At 53.3% G+C, this 19,431-nt stretch overlaps 1 protein-coding gene across 1 annotated transcript in view; it reads right to left on the bottom strand.

The window, feature by feature from the left end:
* The window catches only part of ADCY3 (adenylate cyclase 3), a gene marked incomplete at its 5' end in the record, with an annotated part of 60,815 nt that extends 41,385 nt beyond the window's left edge, over nucleotides 1-19,430 (bottom strand). Inside the window, 3 exons of the mRNA XM_006767594.2 lie at nucleotides 3,388-3,537; nucleotides 18,825-19,219; nucleotides 19,316-19,430. Of these exons, the coding sequence (XP_006767657.1) occupies nucleotides 3,388-3,537; nucleotides 18,825-19,219; nucleotides 19,316-19,430 (660 nt within the window). The remainder of the gene's footprint in view (nucleotides 1-3,387; nucleotides 3,538-18,824; nucleotides 19,220-19,315) is intronic.
* Between the last annotated feature and the right edge of the window lies 1 nt (nucleotide 19,431).

Raw genomic sequence — 19,431 nt, 5'->3', positions numbered from 1 at the left:
TGTATGCATATATGCATGACCCACGGACACAGACAATAGAGTAGTAAAGGCCTGGGATGGGGGGTGGGGGCAGGCTAGAAAGGATCAATGAGGGAAAAAGGGGGACATATGTAATACTTTCAGTAATACTTTTTTTTTAAAAAAAAAAAGCTACTTGCTGAAAATTTTCAAAACTGATCAAAGTCATCAAGCCATCAATTCAAGAAGCTCTTCGAATACCTAGCAGAGTAACTACAAAACAAACTCCTAGGTCCGTTATTGTAAAACTGCTAAAAACCAAAGGCAAAACTGTGAAAGCAACCAGAGGGGGAAAATATGCAATTATTTAAAAGGAGCAACTGTATGTCTGACGGCCGGCATTTCCACAAAAATGAGGGAAGCCAGAGGCTGATGGAATGACACCTTCAAAGGACTGAAAGTAAAAATCTGGCAACCTGGAGATCTCCATCTGACGAAATGAACAAGCCCCTGGAAAAAACAAACAAACAAACACAAACTTTCCAAAGCTTAAACAAAGAGAAATATAAAAACCTTTGTCTGTGAAGGAAACTGAATCTTCTCACAAAGAAAACCACAGACCCACTGGGTGTCACTAGTGAATGCCGCTAACCATTTAACAATGGCCCCCTTCTTCCTCAAACTCTTCCAGGGATTAGAAAGAGGGAACACATCTCAAATTATCTCCTAAGCCTCGCATTACCATGATACCCGAGCTGGTCAAAGTCACTGAAAGAAAACTAAAATGGCAAGTAAACCTCTCTGTGTACACAGTCACAGAACTCCTAAGGAAAATATGAGCAAATTGAGGCTGCCAGGGTGTGAGGAGAACTCCAATCCTCCCAATGGTAAGCGTGCCTTTTCTCATTTCCAAAGGGACTTATTAACACATTATCTATTTCATCCCAATGTTTTATTACCACGTATACCTTACACATAGGGAAACTGAGGCCCAAAGAGGTGAAAGAACTAGCCCAAGGTCACACACAAGCTGGACCTGGGCTGGATAAATTCATTCCACTTGATGGACATTTACATTTACACACACCTGCTGTGTCCCAGCAAGGCCTGGGCGGGTAGGTTTGTGCCCCTCCCCTGCATCTCCCTTCTGCCTCCCGGGGCCTCTCATTCCTGGGGCCAGTGCCCCCTGGCTTCTCTATGGCGTTGGCTGCTCTATGGCGTTCGGGGGTCCCCAGCACACAGGGTGGCCCCCCTGTGCCAGGCCCCAGGTTCCATGCTCTGACCATGCCCGGAGCAAGCACGAAGCATTAGGAAGCGGGACTCATGGCCCATGCACTGCAGCCTGACCACCAACTCCAAGCTCACTGGTTACAAAGCGTTTCTGCCTGTTTCCCATTGGACTCAGGGAACCCTGCACGATGAGTACTGTTACTTCCCCTTGGGAGTATCAATACCCCCAACTTTGCCGATGAGAAAAGTGAGGCTCTAAGGCAGTGGTTCTCAACCTTCCTAACGCCGCGACCCTTTAATACAGCTCCTCATGTTGTGGTGACCCCCATGCATAAAATTATTTTCGTTGCTACTTCATAACTGTAATGTTGCTACTGTTAGGAATCATGTAAATATCTGATACGCAGGATGTATTTTCATTGTTACAAATTGAACATAATTAAAGCATAGTGATGAATCACAAAAACAACATGTAATTATATACGTGTTTTCCGACGGTCTTAGGCGACCCCTGTGAAAGGGTCGTTCGGCCCCCAAAGGGGTCGCGACCCACAGGTTGAGAACCGCTGCTCTAAGGGGTGGAGAACTGGTCTAAGACCCAGGGGCCTTCCCCTCCACACCAGGAGGCCCCGCCCAGCACTGTTCAATGGGATGGAAGATGTCCCGGGCTTTACGTTAAGAGACAGACTGACGCAGGTCGGTACGTGGAAAACCACCCAGGGATCGTAGGAAACGACTCCTGGCTCAGCAAAGTGGTGACAGGCTTTGTGTTTCTTTATGTCAAGAACGTGAGGAATGCGTCCACAGTAGGAGAGGCCAGATGCCAAGGAGACAGACAGCATAAAAACCAGAAACTAAGGCCTTTCAAGCTGCACTACGAAGAGGATTCTTTAAATATGTGTAAGCCGCAGCAGCTCCTTGGGGACCACAGGACCGAGGCCGAGGAGAAGGGGACACACACGGTGAGCTAAGCCTGGCCCTGTGTCCCAGTGGAGGCTGGGAGCGTCCCCTTCTAAAACCTGCCTTCTGCAGAAACGAGCCCGAGGCCCAGCTCTGAAGCTTCTCGATCTCATTGCTAAACAGATCGAGAAAACATACCCCCAGGACAGAGGAAGCCAGGGCCATCAGCTGAATGAATCCGTGTGGGCCTCCAACGGCACTGTCCAGAGAATGCGAGGCCCGCCGATGGGCCCCCACCACCCAGGTTCCTGAGGGACCCCGAAACCACAGCCCTGGCCACCTGAGGGGCAGAGTCCACGAAAACTGCATTTTGAGAACCCAGAGCACACAGCACCCCATGAAGGCAGAGGCACGGTTCCCAGAGCAGAGAATCATGTATTTCCCACTTGAGTTTGTGCGTGAGGGAGAAATAACCTCCGGATGACAGGAAGCTGGCGGACGTAACTTCTGGGACCTCCAAAAGCGTTTGAGCAGAGTCCAGACCAAACACGATGCGAACGACTGACTCACACGGGGATGGGAGGTGCTGCGGTGTCTGGGGCTGCAGGGAGGCCGGTAAACAGCGGCCAGGGGGCCCTTCCCACAGAGAAAAATGTAAACGGTGGGGTCCCGGGGGGTCGGGCTGGTTTCACTTTGTTAAAAAATGACAGAGGGAGGAGACAGTGGGGAGACTGCCCTGAGCATGAAGAAAACAGCGCCCTGGGCGGGTGGACTTCACCCAGAGAGCCTGAGGCCAGGGCAGGGGTCCCGCTGCAGGGAGAGCAATTCTGTGCGCACAGTAGGTGGGCCGTGCGAACCTGCCCTCCACCTTGAGAGAGTGGCAGAGGACTAACAAGCCCACGGAGCACAAGCATTCAGTGTACAGCACTCGTTCACCTGGGAAAGGAACACCGGGAGCCACTGGCGGCTGTGGGGTGATGTATTTCTTTAAAAAGTTCTTAAATAAAAGGACACACACAAAAATAGGCTGAAAAAGGGAAAGGGGGAGGTTTAGGCCAAGCACAGAGGATTCGGGAGTGAGTTTCCAGTAAGAGAAGCTCCCTGACGTCGGGAGGAGCCCTTCCAGGCGGGGGACCCCTGAGGTGGCGTCAGGTGGCGAGCACCTGACCTGGTGGGGGAACTCCAAGGCCCACGGGGCAGCGCACTGGACTCCCCTCTTTACCCCCCCACAGGCCCCTCCTCCCATCTCGGTCGGACCAGCTCCCAGCCCACGGCCCTCAGGCCACCCAGGAGCCTCACCTGCTGCTGGCTCTGCTCCTCCAGGTTCATCTTCACCTCCAGCGACTGGCGGGCCTCCAGGAAGGCCTTGCGGTGCTTGCGGTCCGCCATGTAGTAGGACATGATGCCCACGACGATGGCGCACAGGTAGAGGAAGACGTTGGCCAGGATCTGCGCCCCGAGGAGGAGAGAAGAGGACAGTGGTGAAGGCGTGTCTTCAGGAGAGGGGGTGGTGGTGGGCAGCGGTGACCGAGACCAAACCCCAAGTTGCCAGTGTCCAGGGAGGGCCCAGCAGAGCCTGTGACACCAAGGGATGTGCCGTGGCTGAGGCCCCCACAAGGGTGTGGCTCCAGGCCTAGAAGGCTGGTTGGGGGGTTGCTGTTCCCCCCTCCTGCTAAGCTGGCCAATCCATCCACCTGTGAGGCCTGAGCAGTCCCTCTGCTACCCATTCATTCGTTCACGCGTTTGTTCAACCACCACACGCTGAGCACATGCTTATTATGTGCAGGTAGGTGCTGATGAGCTGGGAGCAGAGGGCAGGAAGCCCAGATCCACCAGCGGCAGGTGTATAACCCGGCCTGCAGAGGTCCTGGGCCGATTCCGGAGTCACAATGTTACCGTTACTACCCTGCACCTGTGCCACAGGCTTACAGGTCTCTGGGGTTCACATGCGTCCTTGGTCACCCCTGCCAGCAGGTGAGGGGCGGCCAGTACCCGTATCCAGGTCCTACGAGGAACCGAAGCTACAGGAAGAGGAGGAGGGGGCAATGGGACGTGGTGTGCGTGCTGCGAGCTCAGTGCATTGGCACAAAGAGCTTCTTTGGGCTGAGAGCATGTTCCTCTGTCCCCGGCACCTGCAGGCTCCCTGGGTGTGTGGTGCCCAGGCCACTCCAACGGGCCACTGGACTACAGACCTGATCACCTTCCGCCGAGGTAACCCTGGCACAACCACCTGCACTGTCACACTAGGTGGGCACCGAGCTCTGAGCGGGGTCTCCTGCCCGCCACCGCGGGTGCTGGCTGACCACCCCCATCGGGTGTCCACCCAACAAAACCAAACCAGACTGTGCAGATGTCAGAGAGCAAGCAAACACCGCCAAAGCGTCTAGCCCAGACAGTGACACACTCGGGTTTGTTCATGCCTGGGGACCATCGAGGCAGGACAGCATCCCTTGCACTGAAATGTGGGTATTTAAAACAACCCACTTCTGCGCCCCACGGTGGGTAACACGGTGAGAAAATGAATGCACGAGGGGCCCTGGGCTGTGGCCCTGCCCCTCGCTAGCCGGGAGCCTACATGTCAAATCACCCGTCTGCGCGCCGGTTTCATCACAGGTGAGCTGAGGGGCGGACTGACTCAGGGCAAAGGTCCCTGTGTTCTTGACTGTCTGGTCCTCCCTCACCTGACCTCACCTCTGAGGGCAAAGGCTGGACGGGGTTGGGGTAGGGGGTGAGGGCAGGGGTTGTGACCTGGTGCAGAGAGGCCCGGGGAAGAAGGCTGGATGGAAGGGAGGCAGGTCAGTTTCCAGGTTGGCCACAGAGCCACACAGCCCTGCTACCTCCTGCCCCGAGGCCTCCTCCCCTCCCCAGCTGCTCTCTCGGCTGCAGGGATGTGGAGGCAAAACGCTACTGGAGAGTGATATGGGTCCCTCGGGTCCCATCCATGCCGGAGAACTCCCTCCCAGCCTCCCAGTAAGCTCATCTATTTCTAGACCTTTCTCCCGGGAGCCCCAAGCCTTGGGTTTCTTAGAACGCCCCCAAATATCTAAACTTGCCTCCAGTGAAGAAAGGACCCCCAGGGCACTGCTGCTGTGGTCCACCTGCCCCCCCTCCCACACAACCACAGCCCACAGCGACCACAGCAACTGAGCCATTCCCTCCCTTGCCCCCTCCCCTCCCCCTGTGCGGGGTGGAGAGCAATGGGAGGCTGACCAGGGCCCAGATCTGAAAGGGTGATGCAGCCAAGCCCAGGAGCCCTCCAGCCAGGAAGCGGGGGTCAGCTAGGGGGAGGAAGGTTCCAGAGAGAGAAGGGGGAGCCAGGAGGAGGAGTTTTTAAAAATAGATATTTTTATTGATCTCAGAGAGGAAGGGAGAAGGAGAAAGACAGAAACATCAACGATGAGAGAGAATCATCCATCAGCTGCCTCCTACACGCCCTGTGTGGGGACTGGGCCTGCACCCTGGGCATGCACCCTGACTGGGACTGAACCACAACCTACTGGTTCATAGGTTGATGCTCAACCCCTGAGCCACGCCGGCCAGGTGGGAGGCGTTCTTCCATCTCGGGGGGACTGCCCGCACCCTCACGGCTGAGAAGCTCCGGTTGCTACCCCAGTGGCCTGCTTTAGGCTGGGCAGTCTGACTTCCCCTCCAAAATTTTTTTAAACGCAAGATTTTTAAAATGAGTAAAATAAACAAGTCTCCCAAGTGGGTAAACATTCAGACTGAAGCTTCATCTAACCCACAACAGAAAAAGTATTTATGACCCCTGGGCTCAGAAACGCAACCGTGAGAAAATGCCTTCCCTCGTCCTTCCTCCTGGAATCCGATGAGTCACCACACCCTGCACGCTTCCCAACAGCCCTCGGGGACGCGGGCTCCGAGATGGAAGTCGCCCTCGGAGGCCGGCGGTGGCTCCAGTGCTAGGCTGACCTCTCCTGTGGGGTCGTTCCGGCCTGCAGGCTCCAGAACACTCCAGAACTAGGGAGAAGGGACGGAGGCAGAGAAAGCTGCCCCGGCTTTCAGTGTCCGTGTCGGCCGCCCTCAGGGACCTCGGGACGCTCAGCTGCTGGGGGACGGCCGCGCTGACGTCTCCGTTCATTAAAACAAGCTGAGATGTTTTGGAAAAAAATCTCCAAGGTGCAGGCAGCAGCAGGGGAGATGGCAGCTCAGCCGGCAGCCAGCCTCCCGGCCCGGGAAGCCCAGTCCGAGCCTCCCGTGGTCCCCCAGCCACGATCGTGCAGAACAGGCCGGGCTGTGTAGTCACGCAGACCTCACACACCACCAGCAGGCGGGCGGCCTGGAGCAAGCCCCTTACCCCCTGTGAGGCACGGATTCCTCATCCCCCCGTAACCCTTTCACCAGATTCGTTTTTTTTTTAATATATTTTATTGATTTTTTACAGAGAGGAAGGGAGAGAGACAGAGAGTTAGAAACATCGATGAGAAACATCGATCAGCTGCCTCCCGCACATCTCCTACTGGGGATGTGCCCGCAACCCAGGTACATGCCCTTGACCGGAATCAAACCTGGGATCCTTCAGTCCGCAGGCCGATGCTCTATCCACTGAGCCAAACCGGTTTCAGCTCACCAGATCCTTACAAGGGTCGGTTGGACTAATAACCACAAAACTCCCCAGAGGCTCCCCATCTCCTGTGGCTTCGGAAACAGGGAGCACAAGGCCACGGCACTGTGCATCCTCTCTTTCTGATGTGACCCCGTTCCTCAGTCACCTTGTCTTTTTCTCCAGGCCAGATAGTTCCAGTTCTACCTAAAGGACTCTATTTTAAAAGGTTTAATTGTGTTCGTAAGACTCACCCCTCCTGAGTCTTCAGTGAGAGGCGGGCCGCATGCAGAGCGCAGAGAGTGCAAGAGGACCTCTAAGAGCTCGGACCTCGGATCTCGAGGGATGAAGACGCTGCCACAAGCCGAGGGAGCCCAGCAGGATTCTGAGGGGCGGGAGCCTGAGGGCAAAGGCCCGAACAGGGAGCAAACTTGGGCTGGACACACACAGCTGTGGGCTTTCACACACACATTTTAATATAAGGGTTCTGGACGGTAAAGGGAATTTAAACCAACTTTCAAACCAATGGCCAGTGTCAAATGAAGGAAAGGCAAGAAACGGAAAGTTATACGCTTATAGGAGTGACCAAATGACAGCAGGGCGCATGCCGCCTGCTCAGGTCTGCTCGCCTCGAAGCAGTCAGTACTCATTGCATTGAGCGCTCAGATCCTGCCTTTCAGGAACTGTCTTTGAAATGAACTTGACAGCGAACGGACCAGTCCCCAGGAAGAGGAACATTTGCACCAGGAGACAGGAGAGCTTCAGAATTCCAGAAATATTACCATCACATACCCGTGGCAGGTGACAGGTGAAGGAAGAGCACTGATCACACAAGAACTCCAAAGCCCTCACGCATGTACCACTGAACAGAGCAAACAGCGCCCTGACGGCCCACCCTCAGTTCCCAGTGCCTCGGATCTTGAGAGTAAAACTTGGTGCAGACTGTCGGCTGCAGGCCAGCGTCCCCCTCCCCCGAACCTGGAGGGCTCTTCCTTTCTCCTTGGGGGCTCATCCCCTTTCTTCCCTCCCTTGTTGCTTCCCAGGGATGACTCAGCAGCCCTCCTCTCTGCAGCCTCTCAGACCAGCCCGGGGACACCCAGGGTTTCTTTTCAGCCCTGAGTCCTTAGCTGCTGGTTCCCTATTCAGTGTTTCTGGGACAGGTGCTCAGGACGTCCAAGGGGACCGGGTGAAGAATGGAGATTCCTGGGCCCCACTTGCCTGCGGAGACCCGGGAATCTGCATTTCCCCATCACTGTTCTAGGGGCTGGAATAAATAGTAAGACAAAGCCCAGACCCTCCAACCGGCCTGGCTCTTTAACCCAAACCGTGAGCGCTGCTTTAGGTCATCTCTGAGCCCATGGCCTGTTTTCCTGTCTGTTTCTTCTCTTTTATTGTTTCTTCTCTTCCCCGTTCTCATAATCTCCTCTTCGTCCGGTCACGCCTCCTAATTGTTCTTTTCTTGTCTGGCCAGCCTCTCTCCACACACTCGAAGCCACATCCACTGCTCTCCACCCATTACGGCTGTTTCATGTGTCCTGCATTTAATCCAGTTTCTTGATTTTTAATTTAGATTTTAAGTCATTTTCCATGTTTCCCTGTCATTGCCCTAACCCTTCTCTTACTGCCTCCCGCCCCCCTGCCCCTCGCTTGGCAAAGCTAACACACGGTCACAATCAGAGAGACAGGCCTGGGAGGACCATGCCGGCCAGAGACCGGTCCTCGCAAGGTACTATCTTAGACACAGACACAGAGAGATCTTCCAATTCCAAAATTCAAAGTCCTGGCAAATTCCACTCTCCTGAATTTCAGTTTTTCAGCCATAACTGCCTGAACCAGTGCTACCTGGGTGTGCTCCCCTCACCCTTACTCAGGAGTTTCCAACCCTGGCTGCACCTTAGACTCACTTAGGAGCTATGCCCGGGCAGCCCCCCAAAACAGTGACACCGGCGGCCAGGCACTGACATTGTTAAAAAAGCTCCCAGGGGACTCCAGGGTGCAGCCAGGGGTCGGTGGGAAAGCCCAGCCTGTCGGTCCCTGCCCATCAGCCCTGATCTGAAGGTCCACCTCTGGCAGCAGAGGGGCCGGCCTCAGCTCACCGACTGCTCCCAGCTAACTGCAACACGCCCCCGGCCCTGCATCCTTGGTAAACCGTTATGGGACGCCTGAGCCAGTGCCACCCCTTCTCCCTGTCTCGCTGGGGCTCCTGCAGCACCTCCAGTGGGTCCTTCACTCCACCTGCTCTTTCTGGACAAATGCCCCCTGGTCCTCCTCTTCATCACTCCTCCTCCTGCCACCTCCTGGCCCAAACCCTCACCCCCCACAGGGCTGGGCACAGACTCATCTCCCAAGTCCCTCTCCGGTCCTACCACCCCACCCTCTGGTGCCACGTTAATCTTCCAAAATTATCTTTTTGCAAGTACCACCTCCTGCTCGGACACCTCAGTAGCTGCTGGCGGTCCAGAAGGTTAAGTTCAAAATCCCATCCTAGCACCCGGCCCCTGCGAACCTTTCTCCACACCTCCCACCAGTCCCTGGAGGAAACCCTTCCGTTCATTCGCCAGGCTGTTGTGCCCAGCGTGTCCCCGCAGGCGCCCTGGGCCTCAGCACATGCCACAGCCCACACCTGCAGAGCGCTCAGTCTTCTCCACCAAGTTCCTGGGGGGAGGCCTCCCCCTCACCTTGCTAGTGTGTGTGGGCTTTGCCTTCTATGCCATAAAAGTCCATGTTTGCATTACTATTTTTAAACGCTTAGAAATGTTTGCCTTTGAGTGGAACAGATGTGTCTGCCCATTATATTTTATGCCCCGCAGGGACAAGATCTGTGCCAGTCACCACTGTCCCCAGCACACCACACACTCATGGCACACAGGAGGCGCCCAGCGACTACTGAGCGAAAGAATGAAAATGGAGGAAGGACAGGAGGAAGAGAGAGACGAGAGGAAGAGACAACGGAAATGCCAAGTCCATGGGTCTTGAGGCTGTGACTGCACCAGGCAAGCACTCCGCTGCACCCCCACCTGAAATACCCCCTGGCAGTCCCCTCTGCCACCTTCCACCCTCCACTCAAAACCTAGCTAAACCCTGCCTCCTCCAGAGCCTTCCTCGACGGCCCCATCCCTGAGTGATGACAGCCTACCCTGAGCTTCATAGAGGAAATGTGCGGGAGATACATCATAAAGAGAAAAGGGTGAGATGTGCAGCTCACTCTGATCTCTTTCCTAGAAAGGAAATAGGGCAGGAGCAGAAACACGAGCGTGTCAATTTTTATATGTTGTGTTTTAATTTTCATGTAATTCAACACATTTTCTAATGTATCTTGTGATTTCTGTGTTAATCCATTGGTGGTTTAGGCATGTTTTACTTAATTTCGCGTATTTGTGGATTTTCAAAACATATTTCTGTTCACTTTATTTCAATCCATCATACTTTGCATGATTTCAATAATTTTTTAATGTACGGGATCTTGTTATGGCCCAGCAGACTGTGGGCCTTCATAAACTTTCCAATGCCCTTGAAAAGAATGTGCGTTCTGGCCCACCCATGTGGCTCAGTGGCTGAGCATCAATCTATGAACCAGAAGGTCACGGTTTGGTTCCTAGTCGGGGCACGTACCCAGGCTGCAGGCTCGATCCCTGGTGGGAACGCAGCCGATCAATGATTCTCTCTCATCACTGATGCTTCTCTCTCTCCCCCCCTCTCCCTTCCTCTCTGAAATCAATAAAAATACATTAAAAAAGAATGTGCATTCTGTAGTTGTTGGGTGGAAGGTTCTGTAAGTATCACTTTGGTCCAGGTGGTTGTTCAAATGCTCTATATGCTTACTAATTTGTCTATCAGTTTTACCAATAACTGAGAAAGGAATATTGTAATCTCAAAACATAATCATAGACTTATCTATACTTCCTTTTAATAATATCAGTTTTGGCTTCTTATATTTTGAACCTTTTTTTAATATATCTATCTTTTTATTGATTTCAGAGAGGAAGGAAGAGAGAGAAACATCAATGATAGAGAACCATTGATCGGCTGCCTCCTGCACACCCCCCACTGAGGATAGAGCCCACAACCCGGGCATGTGCCCCAACCGAGAATCGAACCCTGACCTCCTGGTGCATAGGTCGACACTTAACCACTGAGCCACACCTGTCAGGCTGTATTTTGAATCTTTGTTATTAGGTGCAAACATAGGTAGAATTATGATTGGTTTTTAGTGTTTGTTTTGCTGAATTGACTACTTTATCATTATGAAATGTCCTTCTTTATCCCTGGTAATATTCCCAATTCCAACATCTACACTGTCTGATACTAGTGTGGCCAGCCACCCCAGCTTTCTTTTGATTAGTGGTCCCATGAAATACCTTTCTCCATTCTTTTACTTTTAATAGATTGTGTCTTCATGTTTTAAATGGATTTCTTTAAACTTAGTTGATTCTTGCTTTGTTATTCATCTGACATTTACCTATTAAATGGAGTGATTGTATCCCTACATTTATGACTAGCGATATAGCTGAATTTAATAATATCATGATGATTCCTATTTGTCTCATTTGTTGTTACTTTACCCCAACTTTTCCTGCCATCTTTTGCTCCTTTGTATCATTCCACTTTAATCTCCATTATTGGCTTGTGTGCCATACTTCGTTGTTATACTTTTCCAATGGCTACTCTGGGATTTACAATATACAACTTTAACTTAATACAGTCTACTTCAAATATTATTTTACATATAGTATAAAAAATTATGATAGTATACTTTCATATCTCCCCCTTCCCTTGTTCTATTATTATATATTTTGCTTCTGTGTTATAAACTTTACAGTATGCTGTTCATATTTTTGCTCTAAACAGTCTTAGATTAACAATGAGAAAAAAACTAACTCATATTTTCCTATACATTTATCATTTCGGGGCCTCTTCATTCCTTTGTGCAGTCCAAATTTCTGTCTAGTATAATTTTTCTTCTGCCTGAAAAACTTCATTAATACTTTTTGTAGTGCAGGTCTGCTGATGATGAATTCTCTCCACATTAGTTTGTCTACAGAAAACTCTATCTCACCTTCATTTATTGAAGCATATTTTTGTTGGGTATAGAATTCTAGATTGACTATTTTTATTTTTCCAGTTCTACTGTGTTCTTCCTTGGATAATTTCTGACCAGACATCCGCCATCATTCTTATCTTTGTCCCTCTCTATGTAATGTGCCTCTTTCTTTCTTTTCTTCTTTCTTTTTCTTTCTTTCTTTCTTTCTTTCTTTCTCTCTCTCTCTCTCTCTCTCTCTCTCTCTTTCTTTCTTTCTGGTTTTTATGAGTTTCTCTTCATTACTAGTAGTAAGCAATTTAATTATGACGTGTCTTGGTGTGATTCTTTTTATCTGAGTTTTGTTGAGCTTCTTGAACTGTGGGGTTTATGGTTTTCATCAAATTTGAAAATTTCCCCATCATTATTACTTTAAATACGTTTTCTGTGTTCTCTGTTCTTCTGGGACTCCACTGCTCCCCAACGCCTACAAAATGTTGTCAAAGCTATCTCAAATAGCTTTCGAGGTCCTCTATTTCAGATCCCCATTTACCTTCCAGACTTCTCTCTTACTCTCTCACACACACAATTCTCCAGTCAAAGGTTCTATGACTGTTCACCGCCCAAATCACTGCTCACCAGCCATCACCTCTGCCCCTTCCCTACCCATCTGGTGCTCAAAATCCAATGTGTCCTTCATGGCCCAGCTCAGTACTGCCTCCTCCAGCCTTTCCTAACCAAGGCAGAATCACGCTGCTTCTCTGGGCTCTCCCAGGTCTTATGTGTCCCTAGTGGCCCCTTGAGGGCTTGCGGATGTCCTCTCAGTCACCTTGGATGAGCCCCACCCACCTCAGACCAGGAGAAAGACACTGGACCCTGTTGTCTCTGTGATGGGATAAGAGTAATAATTGTATCAAAATGTGCCTGTGACACGTTCCAGAAGGAGAAGCTGCACACAATTTTATGAAGAAGTGAGTCAAGAAGCATCCCTCCGTTTTTCCAAAGGGAAAGATGAGCCACACAGCAGACTAAGTCAAGTGTTCCGAGCCAGAGGACATACCCTCCAAGGACCGTCACTCTCAGACCAGTCTATCAATGTAGCCTCTCAAGAGTTGGGGAAAACTATGGTGATTGCCAGAGAGGAACGGATGCTGAGAAGCAGCAGGACGGGGCTCGAATGGAAGGGGCAGGAGCACAGGACAGCACTGAAGCCCTCGGAACCGATATTCCAGCTCCGTCGAGACCTCTGGCCCTCTCTCCCGCTGCCTACCCACTGATCATGTGCACACAGCTGGCAGGGCCCCCTGTAGGCCCCGCCTGCATCTCTGCTCCAGCTTCGGAGTGTTTTCCCAAGAGTCAGGTGTGTTTAAGTCCCAAACCTGCTCCATCGATGGTTTTTCTTGATATTTTACTGACATGATTTAATTCAATAGGACCTCAACAGAAAAACTGTGAGTGTGACAGGAGAGCTGTTATTTCTAAGTAAAATTAACATTTTGGGGATTTCTGATAAATGTGCGTAGCTAAAAGGAACGACTGCTAACTTAGGAGTGGGCAAGGCAACAGTAAAAAGTTAGCGAAACAAGAGGAGTCATAAAAATCTAGGATTCTAGACCGAGATTATTTCCAAGTAACTTTTAATTCTCCCTCGACCTGAAGGAAACTGGAGATGACAGGCAACACATCCCAACTGCAAAAGAAGGCCAGCAGAGCCGGGGAGGCACCCAGGCGCGGGGACAGAGCCTGCCCTTCAGAAAAGATGAGCAAGTGACGACAGCTAAAGGTTTTCAGTTAGAATAAGCTACTGGAAATGCAGGTAAATGTATATGCATATGTGAGATTTTTTTTGTGTGATTCCGGATTTTATGGACTTTTTTTAAAAAGCTACTTTGTTGAGTTACAGTTTACATTCAATTAAAAGCATCCATTTCCAGTGTATGTTTAGATGAGTATTGGCAAATTCACACAGCTGTGTGACCACATTCACAATCCCCACACGGAACACTTCCATCACCCCAAAATGTTCCTCTGTGCCCCAGCTCCACCCCAGCCCCACAGAATGTCTGAGGTATCACAGCTCTCACTGAGCTGTTATTCGAGGTTATTCGTTCACCATCATGTAGCGTCTGGCTCTTAGTCCCTTTCACAGACAGTAAAATTCACTCTTTGGCACATTATCGTTCCGTGTGTTTTGACCCACGCGTTGTGGGACCACAATAATTGAACGTTTTGCATTAACTGACCTACTACTGCCTTTGCCAACCTCATCAGGAGAGGACTTTCCCTGCATGTGGGTCTGGACGGCGGACTGGAGACCAGCCGCCTGCATTTTCACTGTGTGACCCTCCTCTACATCCTGCCCGAGACAGGAACTTCCACTCACAGAATCGGCATGAGGACCACACAACGTGACAAAGATAAGAAATACCTTAAAGACCTATGTCAGTGTTATTTGTAACTGCTTTTAACAGACTGCGAACCAGGTCGGTTATTCTGATGGAAAGTGAGCTCCCAGCCCCTAGAGACACGGAAGCAAAGAAGAGAGGAAGAGCCGGGCGGTGGGGGTCCCACAGAGAAGCGGTGGCACAGCCTGCAAGACGGACTCTGAGCACCACGAACCTGTCCACCCCTACGCCGGCGATGAGGGTCGGGAGGGGCGCGCCACCAACCCTGGTGAACAGGAATGGGGGACACATCTCACAGCCCGATGGTCCCTGTGATTCGCAATAAAGGACACACGCCCCACGTGTCAACGCCCCAGGGCCCAGTCCCTTTGGGTGAGAAGCTCAGCCTTCCAGGGGCGCCGAGGAGCCCACGGAGCTGGGACGGGCCTGACGCTGCCAGATCTGATCCAGCCGACACCAGTTACATTCACGGGGACCCGTCTTGAAACGACATGTGAACAACAAACCACGACCACGGAAATCTTGCCAAGTTCAAATCCAGTCCTCTTACCCTGGGGTTTCCAATGGGGTGAAGGGGGGGAGGGTGGGATCTGCTGGGAAACATGTCATTTTCACTTTGTTTACAACAAGGAAAATGTTCTTGAAGAGAGGAAAGGGGAAAGCAAAGGAAAGGTCTCATTACTAATCAAGGCAAACCCCGCAGGGACCACGAGGAATTTGGCTGGAAGCAGCAGCTGAGACACTGTCAGGAGGAAGAGGAATCAGACACTCCATGGCCAGGAGGGGAAGGAGAGCCACGGGCCTGCCGGCGCTGCACGTAAATAAGGAGAATCTACGATGAATTAATTAAGAGCAACCAAACGTCCTACAGAAAAGGAACACTTAATTACAGCGCACTGAGCCAGTATCCGACGCAGCCATTAAAAATGGTGATTGTGAAGACTAATTCAAAATACAAAAAGTCTGTATGCTCTGAAGCCAAGGAAAGTGGGGGGGTGGTCATGCATACAGCTTTGTAAAATTTTCTGTAGGAAAGACCAGAAAGGAATAAGCCACACACACACAAAAAATGGTTATGGTAGGATTAGAATACATTTTCCCTCGTTTCCAAAGTTTCTGCAACATTGTAAAGCATTTTGTAATTGAAAACAGTCTTTAAAATAATGCTTTCAAAAATGAGAGAGAAAGAGGAAAAAAGAGCCAGTTGGTTACACAGAAAAAGAGGTGAGAAAAGGGATAGTAAATAAACTTGGTCTGATTCATTCATAGATCGGCGATCAGGATGGTGTGTCAAGACGAAACGGCAACAGAGAAGCGAACACCTAGCATGCGTGTGGTGCTCTATGGTTTGTAAGGGGCCTCTACGCACATGACCCGCCCCTCCCGCGCCAGGCAGCCAAGCAGCTTTCCTGTGCCCTGTTCACCTGTAGGCCAATGAGCAGCCAGCCCCCCACCCAACGCCCCGGCTCCACTCGACTCCCCTGGTCTTAAGTTTCCACAACCCACGAGAACCAGTGGTGTGAACACCATCAGACCAGGGCTGCCTATTGCTCCCCATGGTCCACCCGCCCCTCACGAGCCGCCTGGGACAAGCGAAAGCTGGCAGGAAGCAGAGGCAGGGACGGGCCTGGATGCTCCATGCCGGGAGCCCCACCACCACCAGGCTGGTCCCTGACGTTGGGCCCGAAACCCTCTTCCGGTTGATTCTACACACTCTCCCTGGGAAACCCCTCAGCCTCGCTCTGGGTTGGGTGCCCAAACAGCCTTTCTGCTATAAAATGAAGCTGTATTTTTCAGGGTGTCCTGACCCTTAACTTGCCACAGACTCATTCCTCTGACGGCCGGGGAGAACCTAACAGGTGTGTATGGGCACAGGTGAGCCACTGGCCACAGGAACGCTCCCCACCATCTGGGCTGCATTTCTCCAGACCCCCATCTTCCCCTTCATCCTCTCCCATCAGCTGCTGCCTGGCCCTGCCCTCAACCCCCCCTCAACCCTCCCGCCCCCAGCTGTTTCCTCACCTCACCCAAGGCAGTTTGTGGAAGTTAAGGGCAAGTTGGTGGTGCCAAAACTCAGGCGAGGGGAGGGATGTGGGGAAACCCTGCCCGCTGCAGCTCACCCCTCCTGTCCTCCGAGCCCCCAGTACCCCAGCCCCAGGCCATGCTCCCCTCCACCACAGCTTCGAACCGTCATTGTCTGACCTCTTCATCCTAGGCCCTGCCGGCTGCAAGGCCCACACCTGTTGCCCAGTAACATTTACTCGTTCAGTAATACACGAAGCCCCAGCAACACCCCCATCCCACACCCCACGCCACATTCCAGATACCCCACTCTTTCTGTGGGACCCACCTGCCCGCCCCCTGAGAAGAGCCCAGGGCAGCTGCATGGCTTGCCTCTGCATGTCAGGCCGCCCTGAGGTCCCAAGTCTCTTGGGATCCCCCGCACAGGCCAAGTATGGGTTGGGGGGCTGGAGGTGCCGAGGAAGATACCCTGGGCCCTGAAATGCGTCTTCAGTGCTGCCGGGGACCCTGGCAGCAAAAGGACACACAGACCCCGGAAATCCAGTGTCCACTTCGAACTGTGAACCTGGGATCATCCCCACCGACCCAGGAGGAGTCCCTGGCTGGAGCCACCAGGTGATGGAAGGAGAAAGGAAAGGGGAGCCTGTAGGCGGGAGAAAGGAAAGAAGGGAGATGCTGGCATCTGGAGAAAGTTCCCGGGGTTATCCTGCTGGGGGCGGGGTTTCTGGCCACCCCCTTCTCAAGTCCCCATCCTCCAGCCCCACCCCCTTCTATCCTTGCTGCTTTTTTAGGTGAAGCTTCATTCCACAGTGGGGGACCCTGGCAGGCAGGGCCATGCGGGCTCAGTTCCCACTGGGACCTAAGGCAGCCTGTGCTGGGTGGGCCTGGGAACCCAGGCACCTTTTGAAAAGTCACATTCGTCCCAAACAAGTGACTCAGAAGCTTCTGGAACGCAGCCCACGGCAAGTTGGGGCCTCCTGCATTCTACATCTCAGGCTCCAAACTGACCTTGAGAGTCCCCTCCCCCTCCCTTCGCAGAGCCACAGCCCGGGCGCTGCTTCCATGGCAAGGCGTGCTCTCCTGGGATGCTAACACGGTTATTCTGGATTTCCTTATTTCTCTATCCTTTTCTGTTTCCTCATCTGTTTGGGTTTTGTTTCTTAGCAACACCCAAAGGACACGCAGCAATCATGGGTTCAGAGTCTGGGCTCCGATGGGGAGAATTTCTGTTTTGCTCCCTAATGGACAGCAAAGCATCCGGGAAACTCATGCAGCCGGGGACCTGGCAGAGGCAACGGGGCAGACGTGACCAGTGCAAGGCCGTGGCTCCGTCCGATCACTCAGAACTCTAGGCCTGACCTCGCCACTCCTCCCAGCAGCTTCCCCAGGGCCTCAATGGGCAGAGGCACCCACGGACGTTCCCCAGCCCGCAAGTCAGGACAGTCAAGGCGGGCTGTCACCTTACATGAACACATGCCTGGGAGAAACTCAGAGGGCCTGTGGATGTGCCTACGCGAGCCCACATGCACCTGCAGAATCGAGAGGCACAAAGCGTCCATGAGCCATGATGGGAAACGAGAAGAGTATCGGTCCAAGAACTAGGAAAAAGTTAACAGAGAAAAATCTGTGTTTTCCTCCAACCAGGGCAGCGGCCATGGGACGGCCCCACAGGGTTCTTGCATCAACCGGCAACGGCACCGCCGGGCACCTAGAGACTCAGCCCTCCACCCCAGGAGACAACGCTAACGGCTCTGGCCGAGAGGGAGGCAACAGTATGACGTCGCAGGGAGCGCAGTGGGACGGAACTGAGAAAGGGAACTGGGAAGTGGACACTCCAGCCAGGTCACTGCCATAACCAGCTACGTGGCCTTGGGACCTTGGGCAGGTCACTGCCCATCCACAAGGCAGCAGGCGGGGCTCACAGCTGCAGAATTAACCCATCGATGCTAAGTCCTGAGGAGGCCCCAGGTGGGTCACCAACAATAAACGCAGACGGCGGGCTCTGCAGCCCCTCAGCCCTTAGCTGGGGCCTTGGAACCCCGAGGAACACAGCTGTTCAGCTGGGGCCACGGGGCCACCCTCCCAGCAGGAGGCTCCACCGCCATGGCTGGCACACTGTCCCCCGTCTGTGTCCCCGCGCCACGCCTTCGGGGGGAGACCGCCACTCCTCCCCCCATCTAACTGCTCGAGCTCCCAGCAGCAGACAGGGGCCTGTGACCAGCACACCGCCCCTCACAGTTCCCGGGCTCTTTCACCCACATTCCCCTGGACCGTCACAACCACCACCCTGTGCTGGCAGGCGCTGGCCATTGGCAGAGGGATTCCAAGTCCACACGAGTCAGACACTGGCCAGAGCTGGGCAATGTCAGGCTAGAGCCCAGAAGGTCCTCCTGGCGAAGGTCAAGGAGAGAATGGCCGGGACAATGAGGCCTCGAGACCAGGCCCAGGCGGCCTTCCTACCACCCACGGGAGCTGGGCACAGGTGACCGAGGGGCCCTGAGGCCCAGTGTCCTGACAGCCTCCAGTCCCTCGGGGCCCAACTCTAGTGCAAAAGCAGGGGTTGAGAGAGAGGGGTCCTTTCTGAGAGCACGGGGGACCCCCCGGGCACATTTTGACTCAAGGGCCAAGTGAACAATGCCGCCCCCCCCACCTTCGAAGTTGGTACCCCCTGGGCTGCAAGCCAGGGGCAGGGGAAGCCCAGGGTGACACCCCAGGTGAAGGCTGAACTCACCTCTCTGAGCAACTGCATCCCCTTCAGCCTGTCCTGCTGCTGCTGGGCCACGGTGACCCCCACAATGAGCGTGTGCGCCACACACGACACCACCGAGATGACGACGATGGGGCCGAGGCTGAGGGGCAGCGTGATGAAGAAGGAGAAGACGAAGAAGGCCTGCCAGCCCACCGTGTCGCTGGCCGCGTGGGCGCCGGGGAAGCTCAGGCCCAGGTAGGAGAAGATCTGGGCGGTGATCAGCAGCCACAGCAGGTAGGGCACCACCTTCCGGGTGACCCGGCTGGGGAGCAGCCCCCTCCGGCACAGCACGAAGAGGAGGACGTCCAACGCCAGCCCCACGCCCGCCACCACGAGAGGAGCCAGCTTGTCCGCGGAGAAGACCACGGCGCACTCAGCTCAGCTCCGCACGGACGGTCTCCAGGGCGCGGGCCGCGCTGATCATCTGGAAGAAAGGGCACCGCCAAGTAGAAGCAGCTCTTCCCCTCGCCCGCCCCCCGGGCTAAAGACCACCAGCACCAGCAGGGTCTCGTGGCGCTGCCTCTTGAAGTAGGTCTGGTACAGGTGCTCCAGGGACGCGGGCACGAAGGTCAGCCGCAGGAAGCCGGGC

The sequence above is a fragment of the Myotis davidii genome, unplaced genomic scaffold (genome assembly GCF_000327345.1).
Source record: "Myotis davidii unplaced genomic scaffold, ASM32734v1 scaffold238, whole genome shotgun sequence".
Lineage (NCBI taxonomy): Eukaryota > Metazoa > Chordata > Mammalia > Chiroptera > Vespertilionidae > Myotis > Myotis davidii.
Note: the sequence above shows the minus strand (reverse complement) of the source record. Positions and strands in the feature narration are given on the sequence as shown.